At 42.7% G+C, this 17,847-nt stretch overlaps 1 protein-coding gene across 10 annotated transcripts in view; it reads right to left on the bottom strand.

The window, feature by feature from the left end:
* Window positions 1-17,207, bottom strand: part of ITPRID2 (ITPR interacting domain containing 2) — a 56,343-nt gene extending 39,136 nt beyond the window's left edge. For 4 of the 10 annotated variants that reach the window (XM_073306071.1, XM_073306075.1, XM_073306074.1 and 1 more), the window contains exons 1-8: window positions 16,207-16,791; window positions 15,793-15,838; window positions 8,514-8,563; window positions 7,548-7,604; window positions 5,632-5,671; window positions 3,837-3,935; window positions 3,097-3,305; window positions 989-1,707 (exon numbers count right to left, since the gene is read on the bottom strand). In XM_073306071.1, the coding sequence (XP_073162172.1) occupies window positions 989-1,707; window positions 3,097-3,305; window positions 3,837-3,935; window positions 5,632-5,671; window positions 7,548-7,604; window positions 8,514-8,563; window positions 15,793-15,838; window positions 16,207-16,387 (1,401 nt within the window). In that variant the 5' untranslated portion in view covers window positions 16,388-16,791. Of the gene's footprint in view, window positions 1-988; window positions 1,708-3,096; window positions 3,306-3,836; window positions 3,936-4,962; window positions 5,460-5,631; window positions 5,672-7,547; window positions 7,605-8,513; window positions 8,564-15,792; window positions 15,839-16,095; window positions 16,121-16,206; window positions 16,797-16,882; window positions 17,091-17,117 lie in introns of those variants that run through there. The other 6 variants (XM_073306072.1, XM_073306073.1, XM_073306079.2 and 3 more) reach the window with 6 other exon arrangements.
* Between the last annotated feature and the right edge of the window lie 640 nt (window positions 17,208-17,847).

Genomic DNA, 17,847 nt, shown 5'->3' with positions numbered 1-17,847 from the left:
TTGTTTGAAATGCAGAAGTGGCAAGCTTTGCTAGGGACTGCAAGCTACCTGAATTCAAAGAAATGAAAAATAAGACAATTTAAATTGATTATCAGAAAAAGTCACTTCCCAACAGGGAGATCCAGTAGAATAGCCTCCAGAGAAAAATGGTGTGGGACCCATCATTCTGGGGCACGTAAAGGGTCACCTGACAAACCACTGTAGACTATATTGGAGAGGAAATTCCTGCACTGGTGGAGAGTGAGTTAGATCAGTGGCTCTCAGCCTATGGTCTGCAGACCTCTGGGGGTCCTCAGACGACAACTAAGGGGTCCGCGAAACGTTGTTGTTACCACAGAAGAATGGTTTTCAGCCTGTGGTGCGCAGACCCCTGGGGGACCACAAATTTAGACTATGTCTAAAATTTCCAAAAGAGTCTGCAGCTCTATTCAAAATGGTTAGGGGTCCGCAAATGAAAAAAGGTTGAGAACCACTGAGTTAGATGGCCTAATGGGATGCTGCAACCTCTAATTACTGTGAGCAGTTCTCACTTTCCAAAATGTAAAAAAGATCATTTCACGAACATGGAAGTGAAAGGTTTTATCGTCTAAGCTATAAGCTAATGTTCCTAACTCTCCTAGAACAAGTGACATCATTAACACTCAGCAGAGCAGGGAGCTACGTTGCTTACACTACTAGTAGAGCCAAGGACGTCATCTGTTGCTGTAGAGTTAGCCTTTTTAAAAGGAAAACAGTAATTAAAATGATAGAGGAAAAACTAGAAGCTTAACTAAAAACACCCACAAAACTCTGCATGCAAAATCAAAAATCAGTTTAAAAGAATGTATTTTCCTGGCATGGAGCTGCACGTCAAACAACCTTCTCTTTTACCAGCCTTTTGGGTTTGTTTGGTTTAAGGACAGTCTTGTCTCAATGTTTCCTGTGTCAGTGTAGGGAACGACAAAGGCTACATCAACTCTGCAAAATAAGGTAATTTCTTTCCACCTACCTCTTCCATCTCAAAGGAGTCCTTCTGCGGTAGCTTTAGAATAGTTATGGATGGAGATTCTATGGGAGCACAAGGTTCTTTATCTGGGGTTGATGTAGATGGATTTTGCAGCTCAGTGCTATTTTCAAGCTCATTATTTGTAGATATATTAGCATCACTACTGAGATTGGAGGAGTCCACAATACCAGATTCTTCAGACAATCTATTCTGGTGACTTGGTGAGTCATTCTTTTGCTCATCTGTATGAGGCACATTATCATCCTGAGTTCCTTGTTTGTCACTAATTCCAGCAGAAAGAGTTGTGGCATTAAGTATGTCTATAATATTGGGCTGGTTACTAGATATCTCCTCTTTTACTGTAGCCAGAGATGGAGAATCTTTCTTTTTTAAGTGTTTGGGTAATTTTGATTCATTTTTGACATCATTTTCTTCAGTCCCTTGGCCAGGTGGCATTTTCCCTTTTTCAACAGCTGGGGGAGTTGTGCAGCTGCTACTTTCTCCTGCCTGCTGGGGTATAGACAGATTGAGTTTTGATAGGGTCTTCATTAAACGACTTGCAGTATTGCTTCGATTTAAAGGAGCAGGGTTGGAGGTCTCTTTGTTGGAAGACACTGAATTCATGCTGCCAATTTTCTGCAAAGGAGTCCCAGAAACTTGGGAATATAAGGAAGAAAAAGCATTGGCCACAGTAGTAAGCACTTCAATCTGACGAAAACGACCTGAAGCACAAGAACAAATCAGAAGTTAAATGTTTAAGAGAATAATTGATGCTATTGCATCTAATATTTGTACAGCCTAGCTAAGAATGTATTGGGACTTGCAACTAATTCTTCTCTCTGGAATGAGTAAACAAAACAACCAAAATTTACAGTGCACAGGTAAAGCCAGATTTCCGAACCCCAAATATCTGCATTATCCAAAGAACATCTCTCTCCCTTATGTAAAATTCACATCAAAATTCACTTTGGATGTTGTGAACCCTTATCTTTATGATCATCCATTTTTATTCAGGTCTATGTTCTGAGACTTTTGTAAAAGTGAGATCACCTGTCCTTATATAGAATTTCAAGAGTATATCAGCAACATGTTAGGAATGTATTGTAATACACACATATATCAAAGCTGATTTCTAAGGTCAACATTTAAAAAATGTATAGATAATATTTTAATTTATGTATAAGCTTGTCCTCTATACCTACAATTTAGAGAGTCTTGTGGTATAAAGAGGTACTGAGTCTTTGTATGACACAGTATGTAAATACTAGTTTAAGAACATTAAGAGTTATCTAGAAATATAGGCTGTCTTCATGATATTTTAAAAGGGCAACCCCGACATGCCTCTTTCTGAAATTATCAAGGGCTCTCAAGAGTGGTTATAATACTACCTAGTACTGAAAACCACAAGTGATCCCTTGACCCTTAACAATCGGAAGTTTGTAAGAGCACTTTATAACTGCAGAACAAGAAAGGTAGGGAGAGCCCTTATAAATACATTAAGTACAGAAACACAGGTAAAGTAAAACTGTGAGTACTGACAATACTTAGACAGCTTTTCCCACTCCAAGTACTGCTGTAATGGAATGCGTCAATTACTTTTTTTCCCCCTCTCTTTCAATACTATGTTGATGCTCTGCACACCAATGGTGGAGTTCTCGGAAGGTTCAGCTTTGGCCTAACTGTGCTTCCAGTGAAGTCAATAGGAGTTTTACGACTGACTTCAATGGGAACAGAATTAGGTCAACACTGAGCAGTTTCTGAAATCTCACCTTAAGCGTCTACAGGACAAGAAAAGTCTCTTAAGAGTGTTTTTGTTGTAGCTTGTTTCAGTGCTTTAAAATTGAAATGAAAGATGGCTTAGCAGAGACTCACAAAAAGCAACATACAACTCAGAAGGTGAAGGATAATGATGGGGCACCTTCCTTCCCCACTCCAAAAACCTGCCCAAACACGTACACATCACATCTTGAAATAGTTACAATTAAACAGGACCAAAATTTGACCCCAAGACTATAAAAGCTTTCCAGAATACCAGTCTACAGGTTTCCTTTTCTGGTTGTTTACAAAATTTTAAAAGCTTAAATTAACCTTCACTTTAAAAGTAGACTTACTTGTTAAAGCAAAATTTGGATTTTCCACTTCCATGCGCTGCATTTGGGCATTCAAAAACACTTTGATATCAATCCCTCTGGCAAACGATGATGAATTAAAAAATCTTGATGGGATTTTAGAAGCAATATCTGGTTCATCTCTTCCAAATCCAAGGTTATAGAGTACTTCTTCAGGGTCTTCCTCATAAAGATCCAGTAATTCAGAAACACTAGATAAATGAAAAACAAGAGATTTTTCTACACAATGGCTCTCTTTAGGACATGATCCCTTCAATCTGGTTGCTATTTCAGCCCCCCAATCTGTGCCCTATTGAAGTTTTGTCTCCTGCAGCTCAGTGCGATGGGCCCAAGTCATAAGTTTTGGAGGGGTTTACATCTGGCATTTCTGTTCAAGCCATTAGAGAGATGAACCCAGTCAACATTCAGATCCAAACATTTTATTTATTTATTAACCCAACCCACAACCCAAAGGTCTTGAAATCTGAAATGCTTCTAAAGTTCAGGCATTTCCAGGGTTCCAGTCCACTTGTCCTTAGTTTCTGAGAGCCACAGCTAGAAAAAAATTTCAAGTTCTTTCAAATAACCAAATTAATAATCTCTCTTTTGCTACTAAGCACAATAATACATATAAATCAAGCCAAGTCCATCTATCTTAGGGATAGAAGTAGTAACTATTGGCAGAAAAAGAATGATAAATCCCACTGAACTGTGCCATATCCTCCAAAGTATAGTTCTTTTACCTTGAAACCGTTGCACTGCTTCTCCCAGAACCAGTGGAATTCATACTTCTCCCCTTCTGGTGGAACTGATGTCTCCTCTCCTTCGCCAACATACCATTGCTATCATACAAATAGACAATACTGACATGATGAACTGGTTCCTTGCAGTGATTCAATTCTCAGTCTTTAAGGAAAACTAAGTCTTCACTCTCAGAGAATTTCTTTTCCTGTTCAGTATTATCTGGTTTACATTAGCTAGGTCTCATTTTATTAATACACAGAAATAATTAATCCTTAGCCCCTTAATAAAAAAGGCATATACACCCTAAGAATCCTAAGGCAAGGGATGCAAGCTGAGAAAACACTACTGCAATCTCCCTTCCTGCTCTCACCCACCCAGAAGGGTCAAAAGTATCCCTTACTTCAGTAGGCTTATGTTCTCCACTCCCTTACCTCCCCCACGGGACCGCCTCTTCACACTTGAACTGGCCTCAGCTTGCTGCTTGTGTTACCTCACCTCTTAGATGCTGATTTCAACTGCCTAACCCCTTCTGCTTCCTAGTGCAAGGCACGGATTGCGGCCCATGAGCAGCACAAAGCAGGGGAAGCCTCTCAGACAGGCCTGGGAATTGGCTGTGCTTCCAGATTGCGGGAAATGGAATGGGATTGGCTCCAACCAAGACTCCCACTCTGATTTCTCTCTCTTTTTTTTTTTTTTTTTTAAATACCAGGGTTGGAAGGGACCTCATGAGGTCAACCCCCTGCTCAAAGCAGGACCAATCCCCAAATCTCCTCCCGACATCCCCAGCAACTGGTACTGCCTCAGCATTTTCCAGTGTCATGTAGGCTAAATGACCTTCCCTGCATGGCATCAGCATCAACACCCTTTTTGGGAATATAGATTTTTAACCATTAGATAATGGGAGTTTCACTTGCAAGCGATCTGGCAGAATAGTCACCTAGGAGATAAGGAAACACAGAGCAGCTGGGTCCATTAATATAAGGGATTTTATTGGGACTGAATGAGGTGATGTAGCAAAAGGTCTTAGACTATGTCTACGCCACCTCAGTAAGTCGACCTACACTACACAACTTTAGGTCGAGTTACCACGGGGTGTCGACAGGAGAAACTCTCCAGTTGACTTACCTTACTCTTTTCATCAGGCATACAGTACAGAGGTCGACTGGAGAGTGATCTGCTGTCGATCTGGCGGGTCTTCACTAGATCAGCTCAATCAACCGCCAGTGGATCGATCTCGGAGCATCGATCCCAGCTGTAGCCTAGATGTAGCCCGAGTCTACTTGTTGCGTAGCTGGGCTCTGACTGCACTTAGAGCATTGCTTTGGGGGTAAGTAGGAAGCCATTCCCTAGAGGCTTTCTCCCGGTACAGTCACCTGCCCCCCTTGCTCCCAAAAAAGAGGGATTCCGTCTCAAAGGTTGAAACAAGGAGCAGTTTTCCTGAAACTGTCCAGAAACAGATCAGGCATTTGAGTGGCGGGTGAGGTAACTGAATTAAGCCACTTATTTCTTGCAGAAGTGTTGCTTTGTGTTCAGAGATTTCCCCCTTTAACTTGAGACTCCGGATTAAATGCGACGGAAGTAAAGGAACATATTTATGGAATACATTTTTGTGAGTATTAAAGTCTTCCCTCCCCACCCCACCCCCGATATTATTAGTGACGTCTTCTTTGTAGGAGTAAACTCTTCTTCATGGAATGGTTTTAGTATGTGGACTGCCTAGTTTACCTTTACCTCATAGTTCAGATCATTTTATTTCAATATTTCCCAAAAACAAAACAAAAATGAGATACTTACCATGTTTCCATTTTTGCATCACTTTGATGTAGATGATTAGCTGCAGAAAAATGAAGGAATGAATTGTACATAAAGCTCTTTGGCAAAACAGCACTTATAATTGATAAGAAATGGTAGCCAACAACATATGTTTGTAGATGCCACTCCACCTCCCAGAGTCCATTCTTTACACATTAAAAGCGTACAATCGGTATGTATACACATTTGTAAGAATAGGTGTTAGTTGGTTCTATTTTTTTTTACACTAAGATTTTCATCTATAGTATTCAGGGTATGTGTTTATTAGAAAAATTACACATATACACACACACACTTAACCATATCTACCCTTTTAGAGCTGATCAAAAGTTTTTTGAAAAATATTTTTCCTTTTTTTCTGCCCCCCACCTTCAGAAAATTTTGAAACTTGAAATTTTTCAGCCAGCTCTTACATCTTTGTCCTTTTCCCTTTCAGTCATATGACCAGAACTTGGATTGCTATTTAAAACAAAGGGAAAACACTTCACTAACAAGTCCTTTGTATGGCAGGCAGTCTGACAAATGGGAAGTCTATTAGGAGGAATCTTTTTAATCCCACTTACTCTAATTCAGTAAGCGATATGGACTAAATTAATCGCATCAAGTCAACTGTCAAATAAATTGCTTTCCTCATTATTTTTAAAAAACTTCCAAAAAAAAAAAATAATAATTATTTCCCCCCCAAGGCGCAACCCTCCTTCTGTGGTGTTGCTGGCAAGACTCTGATTGACTCCAATAAGAACAGGGTTGGGCTTTATACCAGATCAGATCTGACATTTCTCAAACACTTTTTAGAATTGCAAAAAATTGTTGTCAACTTATTGTATACTCCTTATCCTGCATGTATGCACAGGGTAGCTGGACAAGCAGGACCCAATCTGTGAAGTGCTGATCAGCCTCTGCATGTATGGAACTTGAACGTGTTCGGCAGCTCTCAGCACTGGACCCTCATTGCAGATCAGCTACTCAGCTGGGGACCTCTCTGGCAATTTAAAGCATTCAAACCACCAAAAGGCTATCTGTGCAGGCCACATTTCTGAGTTCAAGAGGTTCTGATAAAAAAAAAAAAAGCCTGCTCTGAGAGGCCACCTCTCTTCCTTCTCCAAAAGAAAGAGGGGAAAAGAAGAACTGGCGGGAACAAGCAGAGAGAAGCAGAACAGAAACAGTAAAGCAACAGCTGGAGATACAAGGGGGAAAAGTGTCATCACGGAGAGACAATCTAAAACGCCTTTCCCTTCGTTTTATTTTGTGTGGTGCTTGCTGGTTTTAAACACTTATCTATTGGTTTTTATTTCCAGCTTTATTTAATTCTTTCTCCCATCTTTCAGCCTCTCCTCTTTCCTTCCTCCCTAACTATGAGCTGTTAGCTGAACACTTGAGGCTAAATTTGGCCCTCAGAAAACCCTCACATGCCACTCCCACTGTTTCCAGTGGAACTGGTGCACATGTCTGACCTCCATATCTGGCCCATACAGAGAGAGCACAAGCATTAAACAGTCATTTTTCTCATTTCTTGCACTCCTTCCATCAGTACTTTGGACTGTTTCATTGGAGTTTGCACCAAAGCACATGAAGAAGTAGCAGACAGCTGCTTCCTTCATTATGGAGGCCCCTTTCAAGGCTGGCTCTGCCCTGCAGGAAGGCCAGGTCACAACAAGTTGACAAAAATAAAGAAATAAAGTTTTGGTGAAAGAAAAAAAAATGAATAAATAAATTTGTTTTGGGTTTTCTGCAAATGTCTCATCTTCCCTCTTACTTTCCAGACAGCTTTACCATCAGGCTTTTACCATATTGGAAATACTGACTTTTCAAAATAAAGTCAAACTCTTGAATGTTACTTAAATAATAATAATAAAAAAATTCTTCCTTTAATAGTCGTATAACCCTGCCATACCCACCTTCCGCTCCCAGGGATAAGTCATCTTCAAAACTTCCTCCATTTCTCACCAGCATGCCTGAAAATGTACATTTGGCAGTTCAACGCCTATATAGTGCTGTAATGTTTTCATTCCAAAAGCTCATACAATATTTTTAGTTAAAAACACAGAGTTAATGCTGTAGGATTTACTCTGAACATCTTTACAGATCCTTTATCCTTTATACCCTGATAATGTACACATGAAGCCTATGGTATTTTGAAGTTACTATTCATATCACAGAAAAGCTTATTTTAAAAGGAAGATAAAAGAGTGAGAGGTGGCTCTAAACCTAATCTAGCAGCCAGCTGAAGAACAACTCCATGTCAACTTGCAAGCTAATTAATCATGACTACCAGCCCCCTGGTGCCATACCTAATGTAAGTACCCGGCACTGGATGTTAAGTTAGACTCCAGGCATCTTACCACAGAGCTTCAGGGTTAAGAAATTAGTCCAGTCATTCCCTTTCTTCCACTGGTATATACTGCGAGTTCTTTTTATATGCTCTGCCACTACCTGCAGATTCTTGTTGTACTTTGAACTTTCAAATTTTGTCCTGCTCAGGTAGCAAATTTTTCAGGTGTGGCCATTTCAGTTAGAGCAAGCAAAGAAAGACTGCACAAAAGCTGACCTAGTTCTAAGACTGTGCATTAACTAGCTTCCCCCTTCCCCCCCGCTTCTGCAGAGATTTTGCATTTATATAAGCTGAAGCACAGGAGTAGTCTTTTTAAAGACTTCAACTCTTTTAAAAAAAAAAAAAATTCTGACCCTTTCCCCCTGCCCTAAACTTCTCCCTCAGCTGCACAGGAATACAAATACCTTAGCAAGATCAAGATAGCCATCACATATGCATTTGGGTAACTATTTATGATTTAAAATCAATGTATAAGAAAGCAGAAAAGTTCATCATAAAAGCAGCTATCCAAGAGCACAGAGCCTTTCCTTACCCTTCAATGTAGGATTGCTTTGCTCATCCAGAGAAGCTCCCAAAGGTGTTCTGAAACCACAGAAAAGGTTAACTCTAGTTTAAAACGTTGCTTCTTCATGTCCTTCCTTAAGAGCTACAACCAGCTTGTGGTAACAGCAGTTGTGCCTCCTTCCGCCTTCCTCCCCCAGAAAGCCTGCACAAACACATAGGGACTGACAATGACTTACTAAACAATCCCCAAGTCCCTGACTAAATACTTGTGGGAAAAAAAAAAAACGGTCAATAAAACTGGCAGCACTCAGACCTATGAACGCTAACACAGGAATCAGAAGCAAGGCAAAAGTTAAGAAGGCCACAGGGATTCTGTAGGTTGTCAAAGAAAATCTTATATGTTATATTGTGCCCACACCACCAACAAGAATGAATAGGGAGCAGTGGGGATGGCACTATGCAGGAGTGAATTCATTTTAAACTCATTTACACTTTAAAAGTGGACACCTGTTTTTTCTACACTGAAATCCTAAGGACAGGTGAGTAAGGGAATGAAAGACAGATAGACAGGCAGACACACACACATGCAGATTTTAAGTTCTTTTGTCAGTGACTGTCTTTTTGTTCTGTGTTTGTATTAGGTGCAATACAATGGGGTCCTGCTCCATGACTAGGACCGCCAGGCACTACTCTAATACAAAAAATAAGTAAGAATAATAATACAAAGTCTAATCAGAAACAAGAACAATATGAGACCTAAAATATCTGTCATTTGCTAGCTCGGATACTGGATCAAATTCTTTAGCTTTTGTTCCAGGACAGATGTAATCACTATTTCAAGAATGGAAAGAGGCTTGTTGAAGGGCCCGATCCTGAGGTCTTTGAAGTCAACAGAAAAACTCCCACCAACAGCAGGATTGGACCCTAATGAAGTTAGTATTACTCATCCTGTGTAAACTAATTCAATGCATAAGCTCTTTAAACAGACCAGATATTAATACAGAGTGTCCACCAATGTAGACAAATGATGGTTAACCTGCTATGCAGTAAATCAGCTTGGTACAAACCAAACCAAAGACACAAAAAGTAAAATATTATTAAAGAAGGGAAAATCAGATGACTTAAGTGTTTACATATGGGCATGTGAAGGTTTTTCATTAGACAAGCAGAGAAAATTGCCCAAAGTTACTCTGAAATAAACAAAGACATGATATAGTATTTGTTCTGTTTCCAAAACTAAATTCTGGAATGAAAAGTGTATATTTGTTTCCTAACACACCCTTTATTTTACAATGCAAATTGTTCCTCTGGAACAGTTTACCTTTGCTACAGAATAAGCCACAAACCTGTGACAATGACTCTTTAGAAATAACTTGTTACAGTGACATGCCAATTAAAATAGTGACAGTATGAGTGATATTCACTCAACTAGGCGACAGAACAAGCCTTTAGAAACTCAAATCTCCTGGAATTTTGGGTCTCTCATGGGAGTAAATAGGGCTTTAAGTGACTAGGTTTTTTATTAAATCTATTCAAGTTACAGCAAGTCTTATGTTCTGAATTAACAACCATGCCTATTGTTTATATCCCGGTTTTAATGGCTACATTTCTATTCTCCCTCTACTTCCTTGGCGGCCACTTCAGCATGTCTTAATTTTTAGCTAGACAAAGTTGCTGGCAGCAACTTCCTCAGTTGACGCCAACAGTGTGCATGCACTGGCTGGCAGAGAATGGTAAAAAGCAAGCAGCACAACTGGCATTCTCCCTCAAAAACTAAGCCTGTCACCTCTGCAGCCTGTTAACAGCTATTAGAAAAGAAACTTTGGCAAGCAATCTGTCTCCTTCCCTGCTTGCATCTTTACACATACACAACCACTGTATAGTCCATTCCATTGAAAAATTGTCCATTTAAAAAGAGAAGAGCGTAAGAACAATGGAGGCCCCTTGAACAGCAGCAAAGCAACTGGGATATGTTTTTAAAGAAATATTTTCAGCAGCATGGCTCATAAGTCAGCTAATTCGGGTTTGTTTTCAAGTGCATTATGCTGCTAAACAGGAGGTTTTAGAGATCTTTCAATATCTTCGCATACTCAAGAAAAGGCACATTGTACACTGGGGGTGGATACCATACTGCTTTGGCAGACTCCAAAGAAGCTGCCTGCTCTCACAGCCCTAAGTGTAGTGGCACGAGTGTGGAGCAGATGTAACATAGGTCAAGGACAAATGGAAAACCAAAGAATCTGGAATGCAGAGCTTCATAAAAAATCTTGACTTGCATTGGGATCAAGGAACCAAAAGTGATTTAGATCCCTCAGAGACATCTCCCAGACATTCTAGGTGACACCAAGGAAGAGTGGGTGGGCATGCCATGCTGGATTCTCTGGGATTTTCTACTCAACACCTCCCCCCAAATATTTACCCCCCTCTTTCCACCCATAGTGCCCATCACTGTAGGATCTATGTATTGATCAGGTAGATTAGAGCCACATGGCGGTGCCCATAGTGGACTTCACTGAGGATTCTGCTTTTCACTCGCCCCATTTTGTAGAAAATTTCTGTTGGGTTTGTTTGACCCGGTATTGGTTATTGTAGGAAATCTTTAGCAATGAATGAAGATCTTGCATTGTGTTTTAGAAGCAGTTAAAACTTCGGCTGTTAAAATCATAGTTTGGCAGCCAGAGTACAATTAAATAGTGTGTCCATTTGCCATCAAAAACTCAAAACAAAAAAAAAAAAGTGTCTTCTCAGTCACATTTCAAAATCTCCTCTTTCCTGAATATTCTACATGAGAAAGTTCCTAAACGCTTTCCAACAGGGTAAACTATGTTATTATTATAGAAGACATTTTGGCCAAACAAAACACTCAAATTCAAAAAATAAAAACCATCTTTGAGTTCAAATGGAGGATTTCCTCCTTTCTGTTTCAATGTAAGATGGGCACACAGCTGATTTTTTATGTTTATCTTAAACACTCTTAGTAAATACACTAAACACTTTTAAATCATTTCAAAACACTGACAAAGTTGAGATAAATGAAGGAAGGCCTTCTTACAGGGATGACAATTCCATACAATGGAGCAGAAGTGGCCTTTATGAATATTGCCACACTGTGATGAGTAAAAAGAAAAGGAGTACTTGTAGCACCCTAGAGACTAACAAATTTATTTGAGGGTAAGCTTTCGTGAGCTTTCGCATTCACTGAATGCATCCGATGAAGTGAGCTGTAGCTCACGCTCAAATAAATTTGTTAGTCTCTAAGGTGCTACAAGCACTCTTTTTCTTTTTGAAAATACAGACTAACACTGCTGCTACTCTGAAACAATGTGATGAGTGTTTTGGAGAGACTTCTGCATAGCCATGAACTACTGTAAGACAGATGAGAAATTTCAATGTGGAGTGGTTACAGTCCCAGACTGCTAAAGCGTACCACAGAAATAGCCATCTAGTAAGTCCATTTTCCTTACAACTACAACATTGTGAATCGTCTTTTGAAACAAATAAATCTTACAAGCAGATCTCATTACCAAGAATGTTGATGCTACTTCACTTGAACTAAATACCACTGCAAAACTGAAAGTAAGACTGGCCAATCAAATTTGATCCTAAATTTACATTTTCTAAAATGTCATATAAACCGAGAAACAATAGAAATGTATTCCATCATTCCTGTGGGAAAAGTATTTTTGGTGTTTTTACACACCAAACAACAAGGCATTTTGCTAACTCCTGAGAGCCAGGACATGTAATTGATTAGAAACAGAAATAAAATCAGTCTATTTATGTTGTACACACTAGGAGAAGTCCAGATTATGCAACACTATAGTGAAAAGTGCATTAGATTGTTACAAGAAATTCAGTTACAATCCAGGAAGATAGTACCTGTAATTTAGGTGTTATTTTTAACAATACAATGTAAAATATGTTCAAGATTTTTTATATTGTCTTTAACCAGCAATGTGGACAGAAAAAGAGGAAAACCACCAGGGATCATCGAGGGCTAGAAGAACTAGCCGAGTCCATTCCCTTTGATTATGCATGCACATACACAGAGAGAGAGTAGCAAATGTCTTGTCAAAAAGTAAATTAGATTATTCTCTCATTCACCACCTATAATAGACAAAAATACACATTTTTACACACAAATTTAACTGTGTACTACCTACAGTCGAGAGTATAATCCTGTGAGGAGCTGAGCACTTTTCCAAGGTGCTGAGAATTCCTGGCTCCCACAGATATTACTGGTAGTTGTTGGCACTCAGCACATCACAGAATCAGACCCTAAATGCCTACAGCACTGATCCTGCTCCAGTGAAGTCAGTGGGAGTTTTTCCATTGACTTCAATGGGTGCAGGATGGACTGTATCTCCATCTCAGGGAGCCACTGATATTAACAAATCACTTGAGCTTTGTAAAAGCCAGCCACGATAACAAAGTTTGAATAGTTTGTGGATATCACTAAGCTCCAGGGTAGAATGTCTATGCATTTAAGACTACAGTGTGCAACATTTTTATGTTATACATGGAAACTAAAGGAACAGTGTCAAAGTAGGATTTGTCAACTCTATAACAGAGGCAAATTTAATTTTTTAGTATAAAGTATAGAATTGGTCAACAACAACATTTACACTTGTACAGGATCTTTTATGCAAGGATCACAGAGGGTTTTACAAACCATCTGTTAACTAAACCTTGCAACATCCCTGTTAATCAACTTTTTTGTGCCTTGGTTTCCTCAGCTGTAAAATAAGGAAAAACACCTATTTAAGTGGCTTACTCAATGTCAGGCAGTCAGTCAGTAGCAATGGTATGAACGAAAGCCAGGAGTTCTGGCTAATACTCTGATCTAATCAACAGACACTACTGCTTCATAAGCCTTCTATCCAGCATAATTATATTAGATTTTATTAATTATTATATAGGTTTGTAACTTTAGTTATTAAGTATGCATATCGTCATTGTGTGAATATATGTACAATTCCTTTAAACCTGTACCAAGAAGCTAAGAAAGGAGAAGATTCTAGACAGAAACTCTGTGACTAGAGACAGACTAGCTTTAGGAAGAATCTCCCCGCCCCCTTCCCATTCTAGTAAAGCTTCTAGTTAAGCACTAGACCTGTGTCAAGAAAAGAAACATACTGATTTGGTAGCCATTGACTATTTAATAAGATTTGCTGAAATTCTATTTCTTACAAGACCCACAACTCATAGAAAAGTTAAGGCATCTTCTCTCATTTTGGCAGTCTGAAAAAAAATAGTCACTGACAACAGACCACAATTTGTCAGAAGTTAATTCCAAGTTTTTGGGATACAATATGTCACCAGCCCCCTCCACATACAAGGGAACAGGTCACCTAGACTGCACAGAGACTTCTACAACAAGGACACCATATTAGCTCTGCTGAGCTGTACGGCAACACACTCATCAGGCACTACAGTAAGCTCAGCTGAGTTGCTCACTGGGTCAACAGATCAGAATAGCACTGCCAACCTTAAAAGTAAATTTTCACCATAAGCAGCTATGCCTATAGGATGACAGTGAAAGATAACAAATATAGGAAGTCCTGAACTTTCTTTAACTATTGGGATGCCGCCCAAAGCTCACCTAACCTTAAACAAGGACAACTATCCCTGATAAAATTGAAAGAAGAAAAATATTGGACAAGATCAGCTATTGTCACTGGCTAGTGAACCCCAAAATACTATATGGTGGAGACAGGAGAAAAAGCTTTTTTCTAAATCCAACTGAACTGTTTTACGACCATAGGAGTAGTGGTATTCATTCCACAGTCTTAGTGAAGGGACATCATTAGGGCTCTACCAAATTCACAGTTGATTTTGGTCAATTTCAAGGTCATAGAATTTTAAAAACTGTTGCCTTCAGAGCTGGGCAGCCAGACATGAGCATCTGCTGACCGGGCACCCAGCTCTGAAAGCAGCTCCGCCACTGGTAGCAGCGCAAAAATGGGGGTGGCATGGTATGTGGTTACAGGGGTCTGTGGTCGCTCCCCACACACACACACAGCCAGCCCAAGGTCTGTTTAACCCCTAAGCACCAGGGCAGGGTAAGGCTTGGGGCACCGTGGACAAAGGCTCCAACTGTGTGCCAGGCTCCAGCTGCTGGTCTTCGCCGGGCTGGTGAGGGACGGGACTTCCTCTTCCCCTGCAGGGGCCGCTTCTGGGGCCAGGTCAGACTCATCTCCAGGAACCTCCCTCAGCTTCAGGAAGCTCTGCGGCTGCAAGCCCAGCTCTGAAGAAGCGCGACTACCAGCAGCAGCGCAGAAATAAGGGTGTCATGGCAGGATATTGCTACCATTACTTCTGCGCTGCAGCTGGCTCAGGCGCTGCCTTCACATCTGGGTGGCTGGCCAGCATTCACCACTCTCCAGCCACACAGCTCTGAAGCCACCGCAGAAGTAAAGGTGACAATACCATGACCCTGCTACAATAACCTTGCAACCCCCCCACAACCTTCCTTTGGGTTGGAACCCCCAGTTTGAGAAACATTGGTCTCCCCCATGAAATCTGCATAGTATAGGGTAAAAGTACACAAAGGACCAGATTTCAGGGTCCATGATGCCTTTTTCATGGCATGAATTTGATAGGGCCCTAGAGATAATCCTTTAGGGAAGTCCAAGATACATCGTGTCAGTCAGTCAAACAGAGAAAAAGGATCCTCATGGCCAGAACGTGACTATATGTGGGACAATGGTAAAGCTGATGACTCAACAATGTGTTGCTAAATTTTTAGTAATAAAGGGGAGGAGGGAAAGGGATGTGCACTGTTTCCATAGAAGTGTAACAGGAAGCCAGTCAAGATGAGGACAGGGAAGGTTTTAAGATGAGCCCTGCAGTCAATCAGGGACAGAGAGGATAGATTTAGGGATGACACGGTTTTCCTTAATCTTTGCTCAGTATTAGAAGAAAGTAACTCTGTAATGCTTTACCATCGTCACATGACAGATAGAGAGGGAATGGGAAAAGAAAAATCAACTGTTTGCCAGACAGCCCCACTTCTACATGCATTACTACTCTAGTCACTTACTAATGGTACATTTATTCTCAAAGAAGAACTTCAGTTGTTCCCTAATAAGAGAAAGCACAATATATAGAGAGGTAAAAGTAACAGGAATAACTAATTTTTCTCACCTCCTACATGTTTTGGGGACCCAACCCTTCAACTCACATTCAGATAAGAAAAGGTTGTAGGTTCAGGTCCTCTAGCTAATAAAGAGTTGTGGACTCTGCTATTTAGACATATGTAACTATTTAGAGCAGTACCGAAACTTCTGGTTTGCAGAAGTACTTACCTGCAATCTTTAAGCCATATGGCGATCTTTTCGTTTGGAATATTGCCTTTGGGAGAAAAGAAAGGGAAGGAGGGAGAAAAGCAAAGAGTTGTAATTGATGCTTAGCGCATTCCAGACGTCTCATGAAGAAAGACGAACGGTGCCTTTTAAACACCACGTACACTACGGCCACACAAACAAGACTGCTGACAAGAGCAACAAAAAAAGACAACAACAAACAAAAGAAATAAGAATAAACTCAATGGCGGGCCAAAAATATGAGAATTAAAAATAACTTTTAAACACACAGACTGCATGTCTCACATATGGTGCAACCCAGTAACGCTTCCATCCGGCAGGGCTCATGGACGGGGCGCGTCCCGGCACCGATTTCCCCCTTCCCCGCCTTAGTAGAGACCGCCGGGCGGGACAGACCTGCTTCTGCAGCCAGGAGCAGCTTTCCGCCGGTGAGATCGTCCTCCTGCCGGGCCAGCTCAACCGCTCCTGCCGAGAGATCCTCCGCCTCCGATGCCTGCCAGGAGTCTCTGCTCTTGGCCCAGGCCTTTCTCTTCTGGCTCGCCCCCGGCCACTCCTCTGCCACCGGCGGCTCCTCCATCAGCACCGCGGCGGCTTCACTTCACCAGGCGCCCGCAGCAACGCGCCCTGCCGGGCACACGCGAGCCGGGTTGAGCGCGCGCGGAGCCCGGCTCGGCCACGCGGGACGGGAAGTGAGGGCGGCAGCGAGTTTCCCACGCGAGGCTCCCGCGCAGCAGCAGCGCCCGAGTCCCCGAGCGTCCGCCCCAGTTCCCCGGCCGCGCCGCCGCCGAGGGGCACCAGCCCGGCGCGCCCCGCGCTCCGCAGCGCCCCCGGCCGGCCCCGCGCGCCCAGGCGACCCTCGCCTCGCTCGCTGTTGCAACACTGGACCAGCCTCCAGGTCCGCCCTGAAAACGATTCTGCGTTTGGCCGCCCCCGGCCGCCCGGGGTTCGCTTCCTGCAGCTCGCTCCCCGCCCACGCCTCGCCCCAGCTGGCGACTGTCACCTCCGCTTCCCCCGCCGCCCAACGCGGCTTCCAACCGGGAGCGCCGCTCGAGCGGACGCAGGAAAAACTTACAAACAAACCGGGAGGCGCCCGCCCGCCCGAGCCGTGGGAGCCGAACGGCAACCCGAGAACTTAATCCATCGGGGTGTTCCTCAAACCGCCTCCCTCCCTGGGGAGCGGGCAGCAGGATCGGGCCCCTGCCCCGCAGCCAGCGGCGGGGTCCCGCGGAGGGCCGGGCCGAGCCCCGCAGCCACCCTGCCTGCCGCGGCGAGAGGAGCCGCTTGCTGAGGGGCTGAGCCAGACTCACATAGCGGGCCCGGGGGAGGAGGATTCACCCGCCTGGGCTGGGGATTGCAGCAGCAGCAGCGTCCCTCTGAACTTCCTCATACCGCTGCTGGGAGAAAAGTTTGCTGCCCACGTGATGGGACCCAAGCAGAGCCGCTTATTCTCCGCCCGGCAGCCACCGGCTTCCCCTTTCTGCAGCTCCCCCCACGGGGCCAGGGCCGCCAGTGACCCCCTCCCCGCAGCGGCCGGCCCGGGGGCTAGTGGGGCGATGGCCGTGCAGACACAAGACTTGGGAGGGCGATTGTTGTCGGCCTCCTTGAAATACACAGTAAAATCCTCCGGCAGCGTCCGGGGCTTTTTAAACGAGGGAGCAGGAAAAGGGGCAATTGGAAAACCGACCCGGTCTTGCTGGGGAGCAAAAGTTTATTTGCATCCAGCAAAAGGCTCGTGGCAGCCCATCCGCTCTCGCACCACGCTGTCCTCACCTGCTTGGGGAGGGTGAGCTGGTCCAGCTCACAAACACACCGAGAGGGCGGGTAGGGAGAGGACAGGCAGAAGATATTAAGAGCTCAAATAAAGAGGGAGAAAGGGCACACCCGGAAAGAAACATGGCTTAGAGAACTAGCTGGAGAAGAGCGAACAAATAAAAGAGTGTAGAAAAGTGACTAGGGAAAACATGCAGAGGAAGAAAAAAAGGATAAAGGGAAAGGGAGAGATGGAAGGAAAAGTGGATGACAGGAAGAGAAAGATGC

This window comes from Lepidochelys kempii, chromosome 11, assembly GCF_965140285.1.
Source record: "Lepidochelys kempii isolate rLepKem1 chromosome 11, rLepKem1.hap1, whole genome shotgun sequence".
Taxonomy (NCBI): domain Eukaryota; kingdom Metazoa; phylum Chordata; order Testudines; family Cheloniidae; genus Lepidochelys; species Lepidochelys kempii.
Note: the sequence above shows the minus strand (reverse complement) of the source record. Positions and strands in the feature narration are given on the sequence as shown.